This window comes from Cololabis saira, chromosome 6 (assembly GCF_033807715.1).
Source record: "Cololabis saira isolate AMF1-May2022 chromosome 6, fColSai1.1, whole genome shotgun sequence".
NCBI classification, from domain to species: Eukaryota; Metazoa; Chordata; class Actinopteri; order Beloniformes; family Belonidae; genus Cololabis; species Cololabis saira.
The window spans coordinates 12,977,638-12,999,348 of record NC_084592.1 but is presented as its reverse complement, the minus strand read 5'-3'; the positions used below and the strand labels follow the sequence as shown (position 1 = coordinate 12,999,348).

Below are 21,711 nucleotides of genomic sequence, written 5' to 3'. Positions count from 1 at the left end.
TAGTTCATGAGAAGTATGAACTTGCACAACACTGTCCATCAGCTCATGTGACTGTACAAGCAAAGATCAGCCGGGCTGGAGACTGCTGTTTAGGATGAATCTATTGTATGTTTAGCTGCAGGATTATCCCAAATATTTCAAGTGTATGAAAGGAAACATCTAATGTCATTCCGGTCAACAGCTGATGCTGAATTTCATTTCATTTCCAGTCAAAATGGAACCAAAGTTTTTGTTTTCTGAGCTCAATGTCAGATGACATCGAGGTTCTTATGAAATCTTGCAGGTGGTAGGTCAAAGACTTTTGCAGGTGAAGCAGAAAAAGTATCAACCTTAAATGGTGCCAAAGCGCTTGCGCTGAATTATATCGATAACTAAATAAAGTCCTGTGAATAACAGTAGTACTAATCATGTATTCCTTAAATTAATTGGCTTACACAAAGAAATACATCTCTGATGTCTATAATAACATAGAGCACACATGTTTTCATATTTTGCATGAAGCTTCTCTGGCTCCATCTATCTGTAAACATCAGTCTGGAAGGACAAAATAAAATGTAATTTTGTACATAACTTTTTAAAAGGAGCTGCAAATGATAGGCATGTGTAGAGGGTTGGGGATTAAGAGGGCATGAGATAGTGAGATGAGCTCCGGCACGGAGGCTGATGCCGAGGAAAGACCCTCCAGGGCAAACAGAGAAGAAGACGGCCAAAGAAAGGAGAGAGTGCCATCTCCACTGAAGCAGAGCTGCTCTCTTTGCTCCTTCCTTAACAGGCCGTCCTCAAGCAGCACTGAGAACCTCAGAAAAGCACCATGCCCGTCTATGCTGTGGGGTAAGTCACTGTCTGGATCTTTCTAGGATATCTAGAGAGTTCTCTCTATTTTTCCTCTCCGTCACCTTGGCAGCAGTTCTGTCTGTCCACCTGCCAGCCACTTTGTTCCATTATTATATCATTTGAAGGGCGATCTCAATGTTGACAAAGTAATTAGGTTGGCATTTGGTGTATTTTTCCCTTCAACAGACATTCCACAACAATCTTGGTAATGCTGGAGAGATCGTTCAATGTTCCAGTAACGCCAAGCACAGGCATCATTTTCACTGGGTCATTGTATTGTGCACAATAAGTGATTCTTTTGTAATCTGAAGTTTTCAGGCCATCTTTGTTCACACTACGTGGCTGTTCAGGCGGGGGTTCGGCTCGCTTTTATCGCCAGGCTGATCTTTATCCAGCGGTTACAGATGTCACGTAAGCATGGCCAACATAACTTGGCCCATAAAGCTGATTCTGATTCTCTTCAACCGTTAACATGACAACATAATACCAGGAGCTGAATCAACATGCTTGTTTTCATCTGGTTGTTGACTTTATGCCTTCTCTCTCTCTTTCTTTGTCTCTTTTTTTTGTGAATTTGTTATATTGACTGCTGGAAACATGAAAGAAAATTGGTGTAGATGACAGCTCCAACAGCTTTCATTCCCTGAGTGCAAGCAGACCATACTGTTTTCGCCATGCTCTGTGTTTTTTACTCATTTTTTGGTATTGCTCCTGCCATTATCCCTCTGTTGTTTCACTCATATCTTCGCTTGTTCTCCTCCTGGATGCTGCTCTGCAAAAAGCATATCTAGGCACGTTTAAATATATGAGACTGGAACGTATCAGCGTTCCCGACAAACACCTGCCTCTGAAGCCATGAGACACTGTTGACCTGAGATTAAACTCAGATCTGCCATCTCCTTTGATAACAACCTCCAGATTTGTAGGAGGGGTGAAAAATCAGCCTCAAGATAAAAGATCGTCTCAGTTATGCATAATACAGTTCATTTCCATAGCAACCGCTTCATAAAAGACTCCTCTCACCCCCGATCATCACCTCATTGAACTGCTGCCTTCAGGAAGGCGTTACAGATCAATTAAAACATGCACAAAATGACTATTATACAGTTTTCAGTCCCTCAACAAACCATACACCCAGAGCAATATACTCCCTATAAGTGCAAATCCAAACTTAACATATTTATATCTTATTTATATTTGGCGCCAGGGCCGCCGCAAGGAGTGTGCGAACCGTGCGACCGCACGGGGCCTCGCGCCCCAAGGGGCCTCGCGCTATGGGCGGGATTTTTTTTTTTTTCTTTTTAGTTTTTTTTCCTACTTTCCCTTATAAATATCAACAGTCACGTTCCATTACAGACCTAAATGTGTACTAGTCTGTGCATATCAATAAATATATGTGCAATGATGTGCTTGTGCTTGTGCTTGATGTCGCTGCGCGTGTCTGTTGTTCAATACAACTGATCAGACCAAGCGCAGACACAAGCTGCTCTGATCCAGACGGGTAGAGTGTGGAACAAACTGTCACACAATGTCGAGAGAACGAGACAGATTCAGGAAATTTCCATCAGGGAATGAAAATAGAAAAAAACTAAAGAAAATGGAAGAGTTTAATGCCTCTCTGAAAGGCTCGTTTGATAAATTTGTTACAAAAATCACCGATCCGACCGGGTCTCAAGCAGCCGTGGGGCCCCGCCCTGAGGCAGTTGAGGCACATATTTTTCATTTTCATTTATTTAGCCTCTATAATTTGAGAAGATTACACCTTATATGCATAAGCATGCTGTTAATGTGTTAACTTATGGGGCGATTTTGTTTTGTGTAGAACTGGAATGAATCACACACTATATAATGTCAGTTGAGTTAGGCCCCTATGTCATTAATATATATGTCGCTCTCAGTTACAGGCTGATTTGATTCATGTAAGATTATTTGTGTGTGAACAATGTTGTAATAAACAGGCATTACTATAAAAAATATCTTGACTTGTCATGTCTTGTCAATGCAATGCTTCATAATGAAACGTGTGTATGTGTTTGTATCCAGTATTTTGCTAATTGGAGAGTTAAAATTGCGCATATAGACACTCGATCCGACCCGAAATACCCAAAAATTCACAAGGGCCCCCCCCGGCCGTTTCACACAGGGCCTCGCAAATCTCCCAGACGGCTCTGCTTGGCGCAATACTGTCTCTTAACACTTTATCCTGCTCTCTGTAAAGTCTGTATCTTGTGTATTCAAACCTTATTGTCTTCACGTTGTCCAATGTGTGGCTTCATCTTTTTTAACACTACTGGACTGGGCAGCTGTAATATCATTGTGTACAATACAGTGACAAATACAGGTATCTATGTATTTGTTCTTGGATGGATTTTGGTTGATCCACACGAAAACAAATACACAAGGAGTTCAGCGTGAGAAACACAATGTAGGATCGTGAGGAGCAGACCAGTCACCAGCTTGTTCAGTCTCTTCCAGGAGGTTTGATCTGCTAGTGTGGGACATACTTGGAGCCCCTGCCTTATATGTTCCTGCTACCTGGCCATGCCAGCTTCCCTCTCTGCCTCTCCATGCAGCCGTGTGGGGATGAGTATCCAGACCCTCATCCAAGTCTCTCTCCTCCTAGCAGGCATGCAGCCAAGCCAATACAGGCCAGAGCCAGGAGCATCATTGTGTTCTTGGCCTCCTGGCTTTCCATGACGCACTCCTCACTCACACACACACACACTCACACACACAGGATTATAAATCAAAATAATACAAACCATGACATGGACACTCAAGCATTGGCAGACTCCCTCCGATATGTGCTGATTGGATCCTTCATCAAATTTTGATTGGCCTATATGCCAAGGACAGCCACCACGGTGTGCGGCAACAGTGTTGACAAACTGCTTAAATATGAAATAAATACATTTAAAAAAGGGATATTGGAATACTAATAGGACATTAAACTACAAACTTCTGAGATTGATTCTGACAGCTGCAGCTTGCCATTACAGCATCTTGGGAGCCACATGGAAAAGATGGGGGAAATTGGTTTGAATTGGCCCAAGTGGCGGGCTCATTGTGCAATTAGAGCTAAACGTGAGCAACTGGCTCCAGAGGCGGCGCCGGCGGAGACAACCAGCAGCTTGTGCTCGAGATGGAGAGCCCAATCAAGCCAAGCAGCAGCAGCAGCAGGTGATTGGCAGGTTCAGAAGGACTCATGTCCACACGGTTTTCACTATTCACATCTTTAAAATATTGAACCACATAGATGTTAATAATAACAATAATAATAATAATAATAATAATAATATTAATACATTTTATTTATAAGGCGCCTTTCTTGGCACTCAAGGTTGCCGTACAACAATCAAAACATAAAAAACACAATTAAAACTGCAGAGTTTGCAGCAGAACATAAAAGACAGGCGTAACCGGGGCGCCAGATGGGGTGGGGAGGATCCGGCCGGAATAACGTGATCCTTCCACGCGCTACGTCCGGCCGGAGAAGCCCCACCCTGTCTGGTGAAAAGATGCGGCCTGCTCACTCCTCAGGTTAAGGAGGAGACCTGAGCTCAGTGCAGGGCCCTCCCGGGGTTGGTAGAGGATGGCAATGCCCAGGACTGTTAGGTAGGAGCACGGGGTGGTAAAAATGAGAAAAAAAACCGGGATAAAAATATTTAAAAAAAAAATAAATAAAAAAAATTAAAAATAAAAATAAAAGACAGGCGTTATAATTCAAATGTCTGTCTGAACCAGTAGGGGTGAAACATAGCCAACGTTCCATGTTGAAATACTTCATTTAGAGCAAACATCTATGCAGTTTTTTCTTTGGATATCAGTTTTTGTACACGTTATAGACGAGTTAAAAAACAAAAAAATCTAGTTATGTCTATAAGCTTGGTTAGCGGTCTTGATACTGCTTCTAATACCTGGGCTTTGGGTTTTGGTCGATACAGAGTATTGATCACATGCCAGTGTTTTGGTTTTGTTTTTAAATCAACATCCAATAAAGAATATCTATTAAATATAGCAATCAATGAATTAAACTTAAAGTGCAGCCATAAATATGAAAATATTGAACAGCGGAAGTGGTTTCAAAATCGTTCAAATACGTTGCTGCACTATGTTAAGTGATCATTTTATAAATTAAAATTCATAATTTGCTCAGTCAAAACTCTCAAATTTCCTTCAAATAATGCTTGCGTGATGGATCACCTGTTGCAATCTGAGTGATGTTTTGAGCCTCCCACTCCTCTAACTGCATTATTGATTCCCAAGTAAATGAAAGGTTATCATCAATCAGTACATTTGTCCATTAGGTTAGCCTGGCCTCATTTTATACACATAACTTTCCAACATACCGTTATTTATGAGCCGCATCTGCTCGGAGGGCCACGCAACAACGTAATACATCCTGCCTTGTGCCTCAGCAGAATGTCATCAGAGATGTTTATTTTTGGCTGCTATGTTGATCAGCTCATTTCTATTCTCATATCTCTGTTGTCAGAGTATTAATTAATCACATTTTATACAATCAAGCTGTCTGTGGCATGAAGGGGCAGTCTGAGGAAGATTAACATCTTCTCCTCCCCTTTCCCACCTTTTCCACTAATGACCATGACTTTGTAAAGTCTAAAATATCATTTGAGTTTGATGAATAAAGCAGCTGCGTTTCTCATTTGATGAATTTGTTTAGATGATGCTTCAAAAGATTATTTTGGTTTCCTCTAGCTCAAAAGCTCAAAGTCTTCCAAGGTGCAGATTGATTTGCAGATGAAAGTCAAACAAAAGATGTAAAAATGTCAATATGAGTTAATAGAAATGCCTACATCCCACCTTGGAATCAAACATGACAAACTTAGATAGCGGTAAACAGGCTTGGTTATGACGGCTTGATAAGCATTTTGCTAGAAATTGGTGCCAAGATTGGTGTCCTCTTTGATTCCCTTTTATGGACAGCATTTGTATAATTTAATTTAAAACAGAAAAAAAAACCATAAAGTGACTTTTTCAGAAGCAGCAAGTTGGCCTTCGCCATGATGTCCAGCCAATCTGGGCACGTCGGTAAAAACTCAGCATGAAAGGCCTCAAAAGAAGCAGAGTCTGGCTCTTTCCCAACTCTTTACTAAAGAAACAAATTCTTAATTTTGATGCCCTCTACTCTAAAAGTGTGTCATCCACAAACTAATACACACACACATCTTAAGCAAGTCCCCACAAGTGCTTTCGTATTCCTTGTTTTAAAGAGTGACGTAGATGTATTGTGATCCTAGCTCTTTCCCAACACCGTTCTGAGATGCAGATTGGCTTTGTTTTAAATTAAAATATGAACATGAAAGAAATGTTGGGTGGCAACGGTAACCAAGGCTGTTACATTTGCAGTTATTTGGGGGAGGAATCAGCTCTACGTGTCTTTGGAGCTAGACAGCTCAGCAGGAGTTATGTGGTATCCGAGCGAGCTCCACAGTCAATATGACTGATTTAAATCGCAGGTCGGCCTGCCTGCATCTCTCTCATCTCCATCCAGCTCACCCCATGGAGACTTCCAATCTGGCTTAACGGAAGGTCTTTCAGAAGATGCACGAGGGTGCAGGGACTTTGACATCTGAATTGCTTTTTGCAGTAAATACATTCATGGCACTTAAGCGGGGGGGTGGCAATAAATTCCCCATGAAATTGAGGCAGTAAAGGAGTCCAGATAGGCTGCTTCCAAAATGCTCTCAAGTTAAAGGTTTAAAAGACTGCCACTTTCGAAATGCTCGGCGTCATGAGTGACACCCACACAAAAATCAAACAATTCACTCCCATCACGGTGTTGATCCTTTTCAATTCTGATTCAAAATGGCTATAAAATGACTTTTTATACAAGAGAAAAAGGAGCATGTCTAAAGAGCCGTATTTTTCAAGGGGTAGAACTAAATCAACTATGGCATCTGTCAGTTACACTTAATCATTTCTAGGTCACCATGCAGTTCATGCTGCAACTGTGCTAAAATAATTAATACACCAATCAATGACTTTTACAGCTCAGTAGAACTTGAAAACAAGCTGTTGTTTTTTTTCTTCCCCACTTGCCAATAGTCTGAGATCCATTAAACAACATTTACTTGCCATTCCTGTTTTACATAATCCCCTTAGATGACGGGAACCAGTGGGGCAGCAGAGTTGAGGACTTAAAAGTCATGCTTGTTTTCATCAGGGCAGGAAAACACTTGAGACCCTCGGCTTACAAAATGTGGATTTAAAAAAAGGTGTGGAGGAAACATCAAAATACACGTACTACACGTTTACTGCACTATATTAAGAAAACAGGAGTGCTGTTCATATAAGCAAATGATGGCAGAGTGCAGTGAGGACTATGGAAAAGCAGGGTATTTATATAATATATAGGGTTGTCCCGATCAGGATTTTTTAGCTCACGATCCGATCCCGATCACTTGAGTTTGAGTATCTGCCGATGCCGATTTTTCCCGATCCGATCACTTTTTTTGGCTCCCGATACATTTCCAATACTTTTTCCTGATCAGATACATTTTGGCAATGAATTTAAAAAAAAGGACTAAAACTAAGTTTCTTTTATTGTCCATTGGAGAACAACATGGACATATATTTCAACAAGGTTTATCAGCACTGGTGCCACAAAATGTAAAAACATGAAATTGTAAACTAAAAAAAAAAGTGCAGAATAGTGCAATAACAGTCAAACTCACAAACACCAAAAAATTTAAATACTTTTTGGCTTAACCTTAGTGCAACATTCTGAATGGCATGAAATGAATAGCAGCAGCTTAATGCAACATGAACAGATATAAAATGTCACAATTCAAACATGTAAACCATGTTAGAAGTGTCGCCGGCCGGAAGTGACGTTAAATGCAACGATATATAAACGATTTAATCCATATTAAAGACATTAATAACTAGCTATGTCCCGATACTTTTTTGGCCGATACCGATGTTTTGAAAATGCCGTGATCGGGCGGCTCGATCGGCCACCCGACAATACTAATAATACCAATATCATATTTACTGTATATTACCAAAGCTGGAGTAGTTGCTATACATTTTTATTAAATTTAACCAAGAAAACAAAGTCTAGACAATAGTTTTAAAATGCTGTTAAATGAACTGAAATAATATGCCAACTTGTCGTACAGAAAAAATAAATGTCAAGTTATTGTTAGAATATGTGATTTTATGGGACCGTACTGACTGGATAAGGATCCTTTAAAAAAGGATGATTGATGAAGGAGGGGAGTTTCAGTACGGACAGATGTGACAATAAAGAGAAGGTAGAGCAAAATCCCAATAATACAAGAGATTAAGATTAATCGACTGGAGGCAACTGTCTGGAGAGAGGACAGATATTCCACATCTCTATCAGAAATCTTGTATAGTTTCTTTATGGACCCACACGTCTGATGAGGTGCTCCGTTTTGACTGCATTTAAACAGGGCTTAATTTACCTGGATTTATTAGGCAACGATACTCTCTCTTGTCAGTATATTTATAGCAGTATTCACAAGTAATCATCCACAAACTGATGCATGCCAGCACAAACGTTATAGTCATGAGAATGTATAATGTACATGTAAAGCTAAACATGGTCTATATATGTTAATGTTAGTATGTGTTGTTCCAACAACATCTTAGGATTTATGTGCCCAGTTTTAAGGTCTGGCATACTTTTTAAGTATACGGTACCTTGTGTGATTAACAAACTTTGCTGCTCATTGACTGAAAAAAAATGCTGATAATTATAAAAAGGTCAAGTTAAAACTCTTTAATGATCCTCCCGTCATTGCCAGCAGGAATTGGCAGAGTACTTCTCATAACCACATCTCTTCGGCTGTTTAAGATATCTGGAAAATATCTAGCTGAAGTGGGAGAGGACATGGAGTTAGACGGTGCGAGAGAAGAGGATGCAGAGGACAGGGGGAGATGGAAGTGGATGATTTGCGCTGGCGACCCCTGAAGGGTTCAGCCGAAAGGAAAACAAGAAGACCCTTAAACAGAGAGATGGAGCTTTGTGTCCACATACGAGTCTTTACGGCCCCGCCGGGACTTCTGAAGTACGACCGCAGACAAGACTCCCCAGCATGGCACACACAGATTTACAGTCTACGGCCACACATTTGTACCGTTACCTTCTCACTACCGTCACACCTGAATGATAGGTCCAAATCTAAAATGTAATACATCAATAGAAAATATGTCATTTTTAAACTTTCCTAAAATTGATATTTCATTAAAAGGACCATGAAAACCATTATTCAAGTGTTTTAAGCTCGATTCCAAATCATGAAAGAGACGTTTCTAATTAGTCATGAATTTTTGTTGACTATGTTGATTATTCTTTGATGCCCTAAAAAAAAAAAAATCATAGAGGACAAATACTTTTTATTTGTCCAAAAGCACATGAGCATAATTTAAATTCTGTGTAATGACATTCAGCTTTGTACTCAATCCAGCTAAGACACGATCTCTCCAGTGAGTCCTGGGCTTCCTCCTGGTTGGATATGCCACCAATCCCACCCCAGGGAAGCATCCAGGAGACAACCTAATGGAATATCTATCGGACTAATACATTATCAGCCAATACGGAGATACAAATTATTTCATTTTTAATCAATATGATGAATAAATTGAACCTGATACATGACTCGATAAAACGTCAATCGTTAACCCTTGGAGCTCAAGTGGCTCGGTTCTGTGCCAGAGCTACGTCTTTGGTAAAATGCCATTGAAATAATAATCAACGACTTATACGATATGTGGCTGTGCGTTTGGAACATGTATTCCAAAAGAAAACATATTCAAACTTTAGAAACTGCAGTTTACATAAGCAAAATAATGACCACACTTTTTAGTTAGCCTGTGATGCCGCCATATATCCATACTATGGTTTGTGCACATTACGTGGCAAAGCAAAACTAGCACTGCCACATTATTTCACACACAACACCTTTCAATCATTAACCAACTAGCAGAGAGCACGGACAAAACATCTAAACGTGTAATGTTTGCCGTTTTGAAAACTCTGTACTACGATTTCTCTTTCATGTGACTCACGAACACAGACGATGTGAAAAGCTGTATATCTTCTTGCAAAGTTTCAGGAGGCAAGTTTAAGTTAACCGTGTTCTGTATTTGTTGTTTTCTTGCCAACGCTCATTAAAAAGCAGCAACCTCCCAGCATGCTGATGCAGTCATCTCCTACCGTGTCTTCGGTGAAGCAGTTAAACATGAAAATACACTGGGAGATCACACAGAGGGTGCAAGCCAGGCCCAGCCAGAAGGATTTTCATTTCAGCCTCTAATTTATTTCATCTTTCATCCATTAAGCTACATATCCATGTAGATTATTTAACACAAACAGTCAAAATAAAAGTTACAATTTCAAGCATTTTAACCAAATCCACACACTTTTTTTAATCTTGAAAACACAATTTTAAAATTCAAGCATTTTCAGGAAGTTCACTGGTAAGAAAAAAAAACAACATCTGGGGGCATTTTATATAGATGGTAACCCAGCGTTTATCCTTGTGGAAACATTTGTTGAAAATGGGCAGAATAACCTCTGTGATGCTTGCCATGGCAGTTTGAGATAAATAAGATGCTGTCGCACACCGTCTCACCAACTGTGCCTCAAAACAACTATTGTCTCTCAACAGTTAAGCTTAAGAATAACTGATCTGGTGAGTTTCATTCTGAAGATACAGAGCTATTTGTCTTGGGGTAGAAGGGGAGGCCTGTTGAGCTGGCTCTGTTCTCTTAAAAGCACTATTCATCAACATTTGAACAAACTGGCAGCTTGGCCTCTCCTCAATCATGTCATCAGCTTCCACGCTGATGAAATGTGTGTGTGCGGTATCAAACATCAACTGTGCGTGACATACACCGTTTATCCAGTACAGAATCCGTTAAATAGTCAAGTATAAAAGTATAAAACACTACAACGCACTTCTCGTCATAAACCCTGCTGTGAGTTTTGCAACCACCAGCTCAAATGATTCATTTAGACGGAGGCAAAGACTGCAATCACAGACTGGTTGTGGGCACGGATGGTACATATAACCATATAAAGAATAAAAACAAACATAACTTCAAAGATACTGCCAGACAGTGTCCGACCTCAAGCCAGACACATGATTTAACTTCATGTAAAATAATGTTATGGTGGCAGACAGAAAACTACTACCCTGGTTGAATTATTGCTTCCCGTCCACTTGAAATATGCACAATGACAAGAAGAGATATGCTGAATCTCCTCTCTGATCCTGAATTTACAACACCAACATGCTGTCCAAGTGGCAGACTGCAACCAGCGTATAAAAGCAGGGAAAAGTCGGTGTTTTGTAGTACGCGATTACGTTTTCTCTTTGGCTTCAGAAGCCAATCTGGAAACAAGGAGTGTGCGTGTAGTAGCCCATACAACCGCTACGTTTTTGCTCATTTTGTATTGTATGGAATTCTCCATGGATGGTAATTACGAAGGGAACAAAAGGGGCATTTAGAGACAAAGGCGGGTTTGGAGTTAATGGGCTGCTCCTATGCACAGCAAGTGTTCTGACTCCAAGTGTCGTTTCATGAGAGACGATATGAGGTAATTATACACGAGAACTTGCAGAGGGGCGAAAGGAAAGAGAGGAGCAGAGACGGAGGGAGAGACGAGAGAGAGAGCCAGAGAGAGAGCTACGCTGAATCTAGCTAAGCGTCTGCAGAGTAGACCAGATAGCACCATCTGCATTCTGCACATGCACCATCCGTCTGGCTCGCTATTGCCTTCAAAATGAGTTGGCGCTGAGTTAGACAGCAAGCGTTTAAACACACAGTATAGTTAAGCACACACTGGCCCTCACAGTGACACACACTGAGAGTCAAATTGCTCCTCGCTAATCCTGTGGCAACAACTGTACCCCACTGCAGGACGGTCTTCACAGGACTGGATGTGAGTGGTGAGCTGACAGTTTCTGCATGGACGTCTGCCAAACATCACAAGGCAGCAGTGCATCATTTTAAAGGACAAAAAAAAAAAAAAAAAAAAAAAAAAAGGTATACTGGCATAATGACCAATATTTATTCATGTGTTTGGAAACTGCATTGTCATCAACCGTCTCCTCTCTACCAATGGCATTTTTTTCTTTCTAACTGCCAAAAGGAGTTTCCATCACAAATTCCCTCAGTAATATCAAGCAGTGGGGTTGCAGATTACATTTAAAACCATAATCATCGATGAAAGAAGTAAAATAACTTGTCAGAGTCAATCTTACCTCTCTGATCTTGTCACGTTTCTCTTTGACGTCGGGCTCTGGCGGCTCTCCATCGCTGACCCCCACCACCTTGGGCATGGGGACCGGCGGCAGGGGTTTAGGTCCGGCATCCTTCTTCTTCAGGTCCTCCATCACTTTAGTCTTCTCCGTCTGGATCTCGGCCTTCAGCTCCTCGCGCGACTTCCGCAGCTTCTCTTTTGCCTCCTGCAGTGCTCGCTCGTGGTCCGCGCGAATCTTGTCTCGTAGGCTCTCTTCCTCCTCCCTAAAAATGGAAAACATTGAGAGAAAAAAATATATGTCAGTGGTTTCTATTTGAAATGATAACTTTTGACGCTTTACTTGGTCAAAAATGGACACAAAGACACATTTTGCAAGCTGTCTGTGACAAACACCTCGTCCCTTTGTACACAGATATGCTTTTATCCACCGTGAGAGTATGTGATCTATATGGCATCACTGGAGTTGGACAATAGATCAGGTGGAGCAGCTTCTGCAGTAAATAGCATCTGAAAATGAACTGAAACTTAGCAACTTCTGTTCCGCATAATTATGAATAAAGACAAAAAAAACAATTAGTCTCTCCTGGGAAAGCTAACCCCAACCCCGCTAATCTGCAGCTACATCAGCCCCAGGAAATTGTGCGTGCAGATGAACAGAGAGGCGGCCGGCAGAGCCAGAATGACAATGAAACATCATCTGCGGTTCCATGTGGCGGTACGAGCCCCGGGGTGTTGACACAACTGTACCCCGTGAGGATGAGCCTCGGTAATGAAAAACAAACATAGCGAGGTCTTGAAGTAGGTGACAGGAGAACAAAGACGCTGTGTGATTTCTCCGCGGTCACCGAGATAAGGAAAGCTGGAAATTTGTCTTTGAATCACGTCTCGCTGCTGCACGGACTTGCGAGTGCACTTCCAGCCGTATAATACACGATGATAAATCGTGGAAGATCAGGAGGCAGCTTTGTATTTATGTATGTCAAAAGAAGACATAAACTGAGGAAAAATGAATAGTGGATACTGTAGATTTAACTAACCGGTAAATAGTCTGCGGTTAGAAGCCTATCTGTACATTTGTACTGTTGCATGTCATGAACGTTGTTTTCGTTATTCTCCTGGATTTGCTACATTTAATTCCCCGTCGTCCTTCTCCCTGTATCTTTCATTCAGAATCTTCGGTTTAATGGAAAACATGTTTCACACTTACTGGCCCAGAAAACTGAATAATATCAAAGCCCATCTTGTCTCAATCTCATCTCTTTCAAAAAGGCAGATGGCTACCTGCCCTCATCTGAGGCTTTTTCCTTTTATTCGATTTCTAGCACTCTTCTCCTTCTTTCTCACTCCCCCCATCCTCTTTCTCAATGAATTGTGTTGAGTCTCTCTAAACCACAGCATGCACTGATATTGAAGTACCCTGAGATGACGTATTTTGTAATTTATTACGACATAAATGCAATTGGTTGGAATTTTCATCACATTAAGACATCGAGTCCACTGAAGGAAGGGAAGTAACGGCAACATGGTTTATTCGCACTGTCCATTTTACATTTACATTTTATGTGGGTCTTTGAAGTAGACTTTTGCAGCGTCAACACCATCAGCCTACGTCAACCAGGACGTTTTTGTCCTTGTTCTCCTTTTGAGTAGAAAACCACCTACTAATTTACACTCTGGTGATAGACGTTTCCAAACTTGGCTTCCCCCCTAATTTCAGTCAGTTCCAAATGTACCTTCACTCTAAACTATCCATGATAAGCCATCCTCTTTATACCAGTGCATAAAAATGTATTCATGGTCACGATGAATTAGGACTTCGGAAAGTATTTGTGCTTTTGGAGATCAAACACCCAAGTTTGCTTTTAAATGACCTTCCAAGTCTTTAAATGTAGAGGGAACTGACGACCTACTGAGAGCCATGTGGACTCAGCTGCAAGGCTCCCCAGAGTCACTGCCGGTCACTATCTCAGATAATGAGAAAATAATGCAAACGTTTCTGGAGACCTGCAATAAGCATATTTTTCTGTAACAATAAGAACCCGTGTCTAAGACAACACGATCAAACTTGGAACAATAAACAATACTATGCTTTATCTTTACAGCAGAAACAACGATAATCCCATAACTGCCGTCTTATTGGCAAAATAAACTTGCAAATAAAGATTGCAAATTCAGTTTAAAGTGAGGTGGGGAGTCAGCTGAAATATTGGAATTTTATGTCAGAAAGACAGGTTGTAATGAATAAGTATGCAACATAATCTGAAAACAAATGACTTTATGAGTGTTTAATTTTGGTAAAGCATTACCAGCTTGTGCTCATTATGTGTTATTCATTCATTAACAGCAAGACTTAAGAGATGCTAATTAAGCCTGCAGATGAATTTCTTGATGGCTGTATCGCCTCATTTCCAGTTGCCCTCCATCAAACCTATGAAATACATATAATGGCCGGCGGTGTTCAACATAAGGAAGTACAGTTAGTACTAGTTATACACTCAGTGCTGCCTATAGCAACGTTACCTTACTGCAAAATCCACCAGCCGAAGTTAACAAGTCCTCCGAAAACCGTAGAAAAGCACCAAAAATGTCAGACTCTCATCACTGCCAGTCTCTGTTATTTAAAGTGAAACAAAGATATAACATAAACATTTTAAACAGCTATTTAGCGTGTAATAAGACTATCTTTTGTAACAATATGTATAATGCTACCTTAACCTGTTAACCCCTAGGGATTTTGGAGATGAATTTCGCCTAAACAGGCCTATCCAAATTAAATCAACAATGTCTCTCTCCACAATTATAAGGACAATATGCATAATCTTGGTCTCAATGGATAGCTAAAACGTCTCAGCAGACATTTCCAGTGTCAGAAAAATTGTGAAAGTTCACACACCTGAGCAAATTGTGATAAACCAAAGACAACAAATTAAATTCATCATGACATGAGGGAAGTGAAAAATAAATAAATACATCAACATCTCAGGATTGCAAATTCAGTTTAAAGTGAGGTGGGGAGTCAGCTGAAATATGGGAATTTTATGTCAGAAAGACAGGTTGTAATGAATAAGTATGCAACATAATCTGAAAACAAATGACTTTGTGAGTGTTTTATTTATATATATATATATATATATATATGTATACAGCAGTTAATGTTCATTTAAGCTTTATGGTAAAGCATTACCAGTTTGTGCTCATTATGTGTTATTCATTCATTAACACCAAGACGTGCTAATTAAGCCTCCAGATGATTTACTGTCCTTTTGTTCCTTGTGCTACTGCAATTTCAGTGTCTTCACTTTGCAGGTCCTCTAATTGTGCTAACCTTCATCTAAAAAGAATGTGTTACTAAAATTACTGCCGATCAGGAACAGGAACAAATGTAGCGCCAAAGTGAGAGGCAAGTCAGCCTGCATTAGAGCGGATGTCTGTATCGTGTAGCTGGCTGATAAGAGTAAATGCTTAAACCAGAGACAGTTTCACAAAGACTGGAGACCCCTACGACCCACCAGGCCACTTTAGAGGAACCTCGGCACACATTTCTCAGGGAACATGATTGTGAAGCTGCTCTGTGTCAATGCTTTGCAAATCTTCACTCTGCATGCAATAATTCTCTTTTCTGTGACGGATAAAAGGTCAGTGTCTCACTCACCGACATGTGCTAAGGAACTCTCAAGAGTCTGAGGGATAAAAATCAACATATAAATTACATCTGTTCAAAAAGACTGCCAACTGTGTAATGAGCCGACGACTGCAGACGCAGCTTTGTGATGATGCTGAGTGTTACCGAGTTCAGGTCAGGTGAGCAAAGCCCGACAGTTCCCAGTTCATTTCCATTTCATTCATTTATTTAGCACATTTTTTTTTTTTTTTTTTTTTTTTTTTTTTTAAAACAGTGCATGGAGGGAACGAAGCCTGAAGGGCTTGTACAGAATTCCACTCCCATCAACAACTGTGATGAAGTAACAAAGATAATGTACAACAAATTAAAAAAATCATGAATATAAATGTAAAAGAGAACATGGATACAAGGTCTGGATTATATTAAAAATAAAGACATTGTAGGTTAAGACAGAATAAGATGTTTTTCTAATAACTTTGTAAAGGAGGTAAAAGATAATGTTGACTTCAGCGACACATTCAAGTCATTCCAGAGTTTTGGATCTAAATGTAATATTAAATTGATGACCAGATGTTCGACAGAAGGGTAAATTAAGATTGCCACTGTGTCTTGTTGGTTATGAATTAAAATCAGATGAAAAAGTAAAACTGCTGGAAAGTGACAGGAAGATGTTGTTTTTTATTGATAAAAGAGGTGCAGATGGTTGGTGTCGACCAGACTGAGAAATCGTTCTTAAGAAACTTTTTTGGATTATCAGTAATTTATTGAGAAAAGTTGGATAAATTGCAGACCAGACAATATTGCAGTAATTCATATATGGAAATAGGAAACTACAATACAGACTCAAGTGAGCAGAGGGATGGATCAAGGGACAAACCTTTTTCAGTATGCCAGGCATTTTCATTGATCTTTGGCAAACTTGATTAATATGATTATTCCAATTTAGACCTTCATCCAAAACAACACACAGAAATGTTGTGTGTGATACTTGAAGGATTTCAGTTCCGTTAATTAATATTTTATCAGGTTGCACCGGAGATAAATAAATCTGCAGCAGCTGCTTTTCTAATGCAGTCTCCAGGGTAACAATGTTGTATTTTTCAAGAGTTTCACCATGTTTTGGAGATGCAACAACCTTTTTATAGATGTCCCTGCATCTATGATTCATTATGTGGGGTTAACCTACACTTCAGAGAGCTTGGCCACGACCGCAGAGCCCCTGTAGCAACATTTGCAACTCAATGCCCCCGGCTTTGTCATCAAGTGGATGCTTACAATGAATGTGCATCACAGAAAGGCCATTAGCAGAGCTGCTTATTCTGAAGCTTGATGGTACTTTGGCACTGACCAGTTTGGAACTAGTTCCAGCTCAGCAGCAGTTCCTCTCAATCATCCCCATCATGAAGTGTCTTTGAGGAAGTTTCTCATTTCTACACATCATCACAGAGTAAGATAGCACGAAAAAAAGCCCTTATAATGTTCTTTTCTAAATGTAATGTTCAAGCTACCTGGTGAATCTTCAAACTACTCGAAAAGTACATCCATGGAACAAAACATCACAGTCTCTCAGAGAAATGGAAAATCATGCATAAATAAAGCATTTTTTTAAAACTAATTATCCTTCCCACAACACGATGAGCATCCATTTTACAGTTCTATCATGACACTAGATGTGGGGCCAACTGAGACTAAAATAAACAGCTCTCAAGTTACACAACATTGTCCTGGAAACAACTCATGAATATTCATGATCCAACTTAGAATGTCTGGCTTTAATTGATAGAAAACATATTTTGTAACATCCAGATGGCCAGCGGTGTATGTTTCTGCAAGTGAATGCTTGGATTTGATAGACTGTGTGTGTGTGTGTGTGTGTGAGTGTGTGTGTGTGTGTGCTGCTTTTTGCAGACAGTGTAATGGCATCCCACATCTGTGGTGAACGTGTTTGCATATTTACCTCCTGTATTTCTTCTTGGTTTAGGTTCTATCACTTGCAATCTTGCAGTTCATATGAATCCAATTTGTATGTAAATGTTGCACTGCACACTTGCAAAGGATATTTCAGCTTTCTTTCGTTTTTTTACCCCCCAACTAAAGAGTATATTTAAAATTCTGCATGCATGATGGTACGCTCACATGGCAATGTCAACAAAGTTTTTGCATCATCCTAAAAGGTTTGCTCTCATTGGAAGATGAGGGTAGTTCAACCAATCAAACCAATCAAATTGCAAATACACAGTGCCAGCCAGTGAAATCGTACATAAGGGGTGGGACTGAGTCAAAGCACCTGGCTTTCTTGTTTCTGTGATGCCCAGCATGCTGTGAATGATCCAGGCCGGCTCCAAAGAGAGCTTTACAAAGAGGACCGACCGCATCTTAAAAAAGGACCTTTTCATTCTGACATGATCGTGTGCAGGAAGCGTGTTGAGAGTGACTTTTATGCTGTTCCCTCACTGAAGAAAAAATTCAAATAAAGTGAGCATGGAGCATGAATTTGTAGTGACAGTAACATGCCCGCAGCCCTCTTTTGAACACATGTGCAGTGCACAACATGCTTGCAGGAACCACTAACACCATGATATAGTGACTTGAGCCCCAAGGAATGAAGATATTTATTGTTTTTAGCCAAATATCTGCTATTTTTATCTTAAATAAGTGAAGTAGGAGTTCAGAACAGTCTGGTTCATTGTTGTTCAAAGCAAAATGCATTTGGCTTTCTATTGACTGGCTATGTGAATCTGACAATTACTCACTTTTTAAAAAGCAAAGTAATAGAACAATCTATTGATGAAATGACAACGAAAAATGGTTGATAAATCTGACTTTTATTGTTCTTAACACAACAAATAAGAAAATATGAAGGAATGGACTTGATCGTCTTCATCCTCTCAATTAAAGTTTAACTTGACCCATTTTCTTAATGTCTTGTTTAATGGGAGCTATATTTCCCAAAAGGGAGGCTAGCAGAAAGGTTTGACACCCACCGCTCTAATGCGTGCTCACTTTTTCCATGTATGTGAATACACAATAAGAAATGGAGTATATTATTGATAGATGGGTATCATGGGAATTTCTTGATGGCTGTATCGCCTCATTTCCAGTTGCCCTCCATCAAACCTATGAAATACATACACTGGCCGCTGGTGTTCATCGCAAGTAAGTACAGTTAGTACTAGTTATACACTGAGTGCTGCCTATAGCAACGTTACCTTACTGCGAAATCCACCATCTGAAGATTTTAACACTGCCTCCGAAAACCGTAGAAAAGTACCAAAAATGGTGATGCCGGTCAAACATGACTAAATAATTAATGTTCAATGTTTTCTTCTTAGTTGATACATTCCTTAAACAATATTAGGCTAATTTTAAAACCTTATAAATAACTTGTTTGAGATAATGTATAATAATAGTAGTTGATTTATCATTTCAATAATCTATCAAATATAAAAAATAATCATTAGTTGCAGCACTAGCTGAGAGCTAATGTATTTGTCTGAAACCATTTTGTCAGGCTGCTCTCAGACAATCAACAACCTTTGATGCATATTGTTGAATTGATTATATCTGATTCTGTCATCCAAAGGACAGCAGAGTGTAAACACACAAATAAGTCACCGTAACAGAGTTACAATTAATCAAGGTCACATAAATACTGATAACAGTAACCTTTGTCGGTAATTTCACCAGTGCAAAGCCAGTTTAGTACCCGTTCCCATTAACCATTCCTGGTCTTCAGTGAAGCCCAAGCATCCACACACAGGAAACATCCCCCATCACTGACTTTCAGATGCTGCATATCCTGTCTTTTATCGCACTTCTCCTTTCTCTTTCCTGAGTCATTATCAGACTCGCTCTACCATTACTGCGGATCGCCTTTGAGTCTTAAAAGTCACATCTGCAATTAACTGCGCATCAACAACTGCCTGACTCCATTACTGTGACCGAGGCTAGCGATGGTGCACGCAGGCGAACACAACATACCAAGTGTATTCCTACATTTACTGCTCTCACCCACATCTCCAAAATCAGGAGGAAGGAAGGAAGGAAGGAAGGACAGCCTTGACTCTGATTAGTTACTTTCGGTCAGGGAAATCTGCCAGTAATCACTTCCTCATTCTGTCAAGTTTAGTCCCTGTCACTAGTATTTAACCTTCCATGCCATCATATCTGCTGCTCAGCAAAGATCATCTTTTCCATGGCAACTGAAGAGGAAAAAGTGGTTTTCTGCCTTGTTGGGGTATCTCAGGCGAGTCTCTTTGAAGCTGAGGAAGAGGATTTGGGGGACAGCAGTACATGGTAAACATCATGTTACCATAGCAACAGAAACACCAGCATGCAAGTTAAAGATTTAATTACTTAATGGACTAATTTACTCCTGGAAGTAAGGCGGTAGGGCTATTACTTACTCTACAGTGTCTGGATGGAGCAGTCACCCAACAGCAGGAGGAAATATACACCAGTAATGATAAAATCCAAACAATGACACATAAAAAGAGAAGCAGCTTAGTTTTATTTGACAGAACAGCAGCAAGTTAAACAAAGTGTGCTCTTTCATATAAGACAGGAGACTGTATAAACCTGCTGAACTGAGTTTTGCTGCAGCCAAACTGTATGGAGGGGTATTTTTTACAGTCTTAATGCAGAAAGCTTCTACCTGAGTGTGGGGGTTGATTTAAGTCAAGAATCTCTTCAGTTTTCCTGTAAAGCACCGCTGTTCTCTGACACGTAGGCAGACATTACCTGCTGCCAGAGAGCACTCACAAAAACTCCTGTCAGCATGACCATCAGAAAAACTTTACTTGTTCTTCTTACCCCTGTGAGATAGATTGTTTAAATGAGGGTTATTTCCAAGTGTTGCCTATAAGCAAACCGACAGTATGATAACTGATTTCCAGTACGAGCTATGTCCGAAAACAAAGATGCTGCTTCAACCGTAAGATGTGTAAAGCATCTTGTTCCTTAGTGCTGGATTTCACTGGATCCCACTGCAGGAAGGTCCAGCTGTGACTTAAGATACCCGAGACATACTTGGGATTCAACCAGACATACGGCAGTTTGACATTTTAGGAGTGGCAGCTAACCCCACACTGATTTTTTTTTTTTTTTTTAAACCATCCTTACTTCTCCACATTGCGCTGCACAGAGACGATGAGCCTACAAAGACAGCCTACACTTTAAAAACAGAAACCAATTTTCAAAATAAGAATCTGCAACTTTGTACTCTCTTCTCATTTCTGAGTACCCCCGAGTGTAATTACATACACAATTATTATCCTATCCAGCTTTTGATCATATTCTGCAAATGGTACTTACTGAGAACATTAGGAATCTCATTGTTGATATCATTATGTATAGTCATTAAAGCATGCATGTTTCTGATTATGTGATGCATCTTTGTATAGTTTTTCCTCATTATAGTGCATCTCCTCAGAAAACTGAACAAGACATTAACATGCAGCATCTAAGTAAGGTGTAAGAAAAACATGCCGGTACTCCAGAAATCCAGACCTAACCCGAGAACACATGATGATCATGTAAATCCTGTCTTTGTGTAAGGATTTTTCTCACTGTATGTTTTGGGTGAAAACCTGAGCCCTACAGAAGTATCCATGTCGACACTGAGCCCTTCTGACCTACATCCTGGCTGAGTGATGCGCTCCAATAAGTCTACGGTGGTTAGCCTGGAAACAAGGCTGCAGATCTGATTGGTTGCCGTCCTGCTGGATGGATACAACAGTGGAAAGGACCATGTTGAGTGGGATGTTCAATCAGCCAATCTTTGAAAGGATGCAGTCCTTTTGCCCATTCATATTAGAGAGGTAAGACAATTGAACCACAAAAATTATTTTTTTTTACATTTTTTTTCCGCTGCAACCTCAGTTAAGAAAAAAAAAAAGAAGAAAATAACAATCCCTGCAGCTCTGGTTCACATTTATTACTTGTACGGCTGACAAAGTTTATGCCTGTGAAATAAAAAGGTTGGCTGGAATTGCTT

The 21,711-nt window shown here is 40.1% G+C and overlaps 2 protein-coding genes across 4 annotated transcripts in view; one reads left to right on the top strand and one right to left on the bottom strand.

Moving 5' to 3' along the window:
• itgav (integrin, alpha V) overlaps nucleotides 1–21,711 on the top strand; it is a 563,305-nt gene that overhangs the window by 235,620 nt on the left and 305,974 nt on the right. The gene's annotated exons all lie outside the window — the stretch shown is intronic.
• The window catches only part of man1a2 (mannosidase, alpha, class 1A, member 2), a 140,717-nt gene that overhangs the window by 99,421 nt on the left and 19,585 nt on the right, over nucleotides 1–21,711 (bottom strand). For all 3 annotated transcript variants that reach the window (XM_061723305.1, XM_061723307.1, XM_061723306.1), the window contains exon 3: nucleotides 12,096–12,357. In XM_061723305.1, the coding sequence (XP_061579289.1) occupies nucleotides 12,096–12,357 (262 nt within the window). The remainder of the gene's footprint in view (nucleotides 1–12,095; nucleotides 12,358–21,711) is intronic.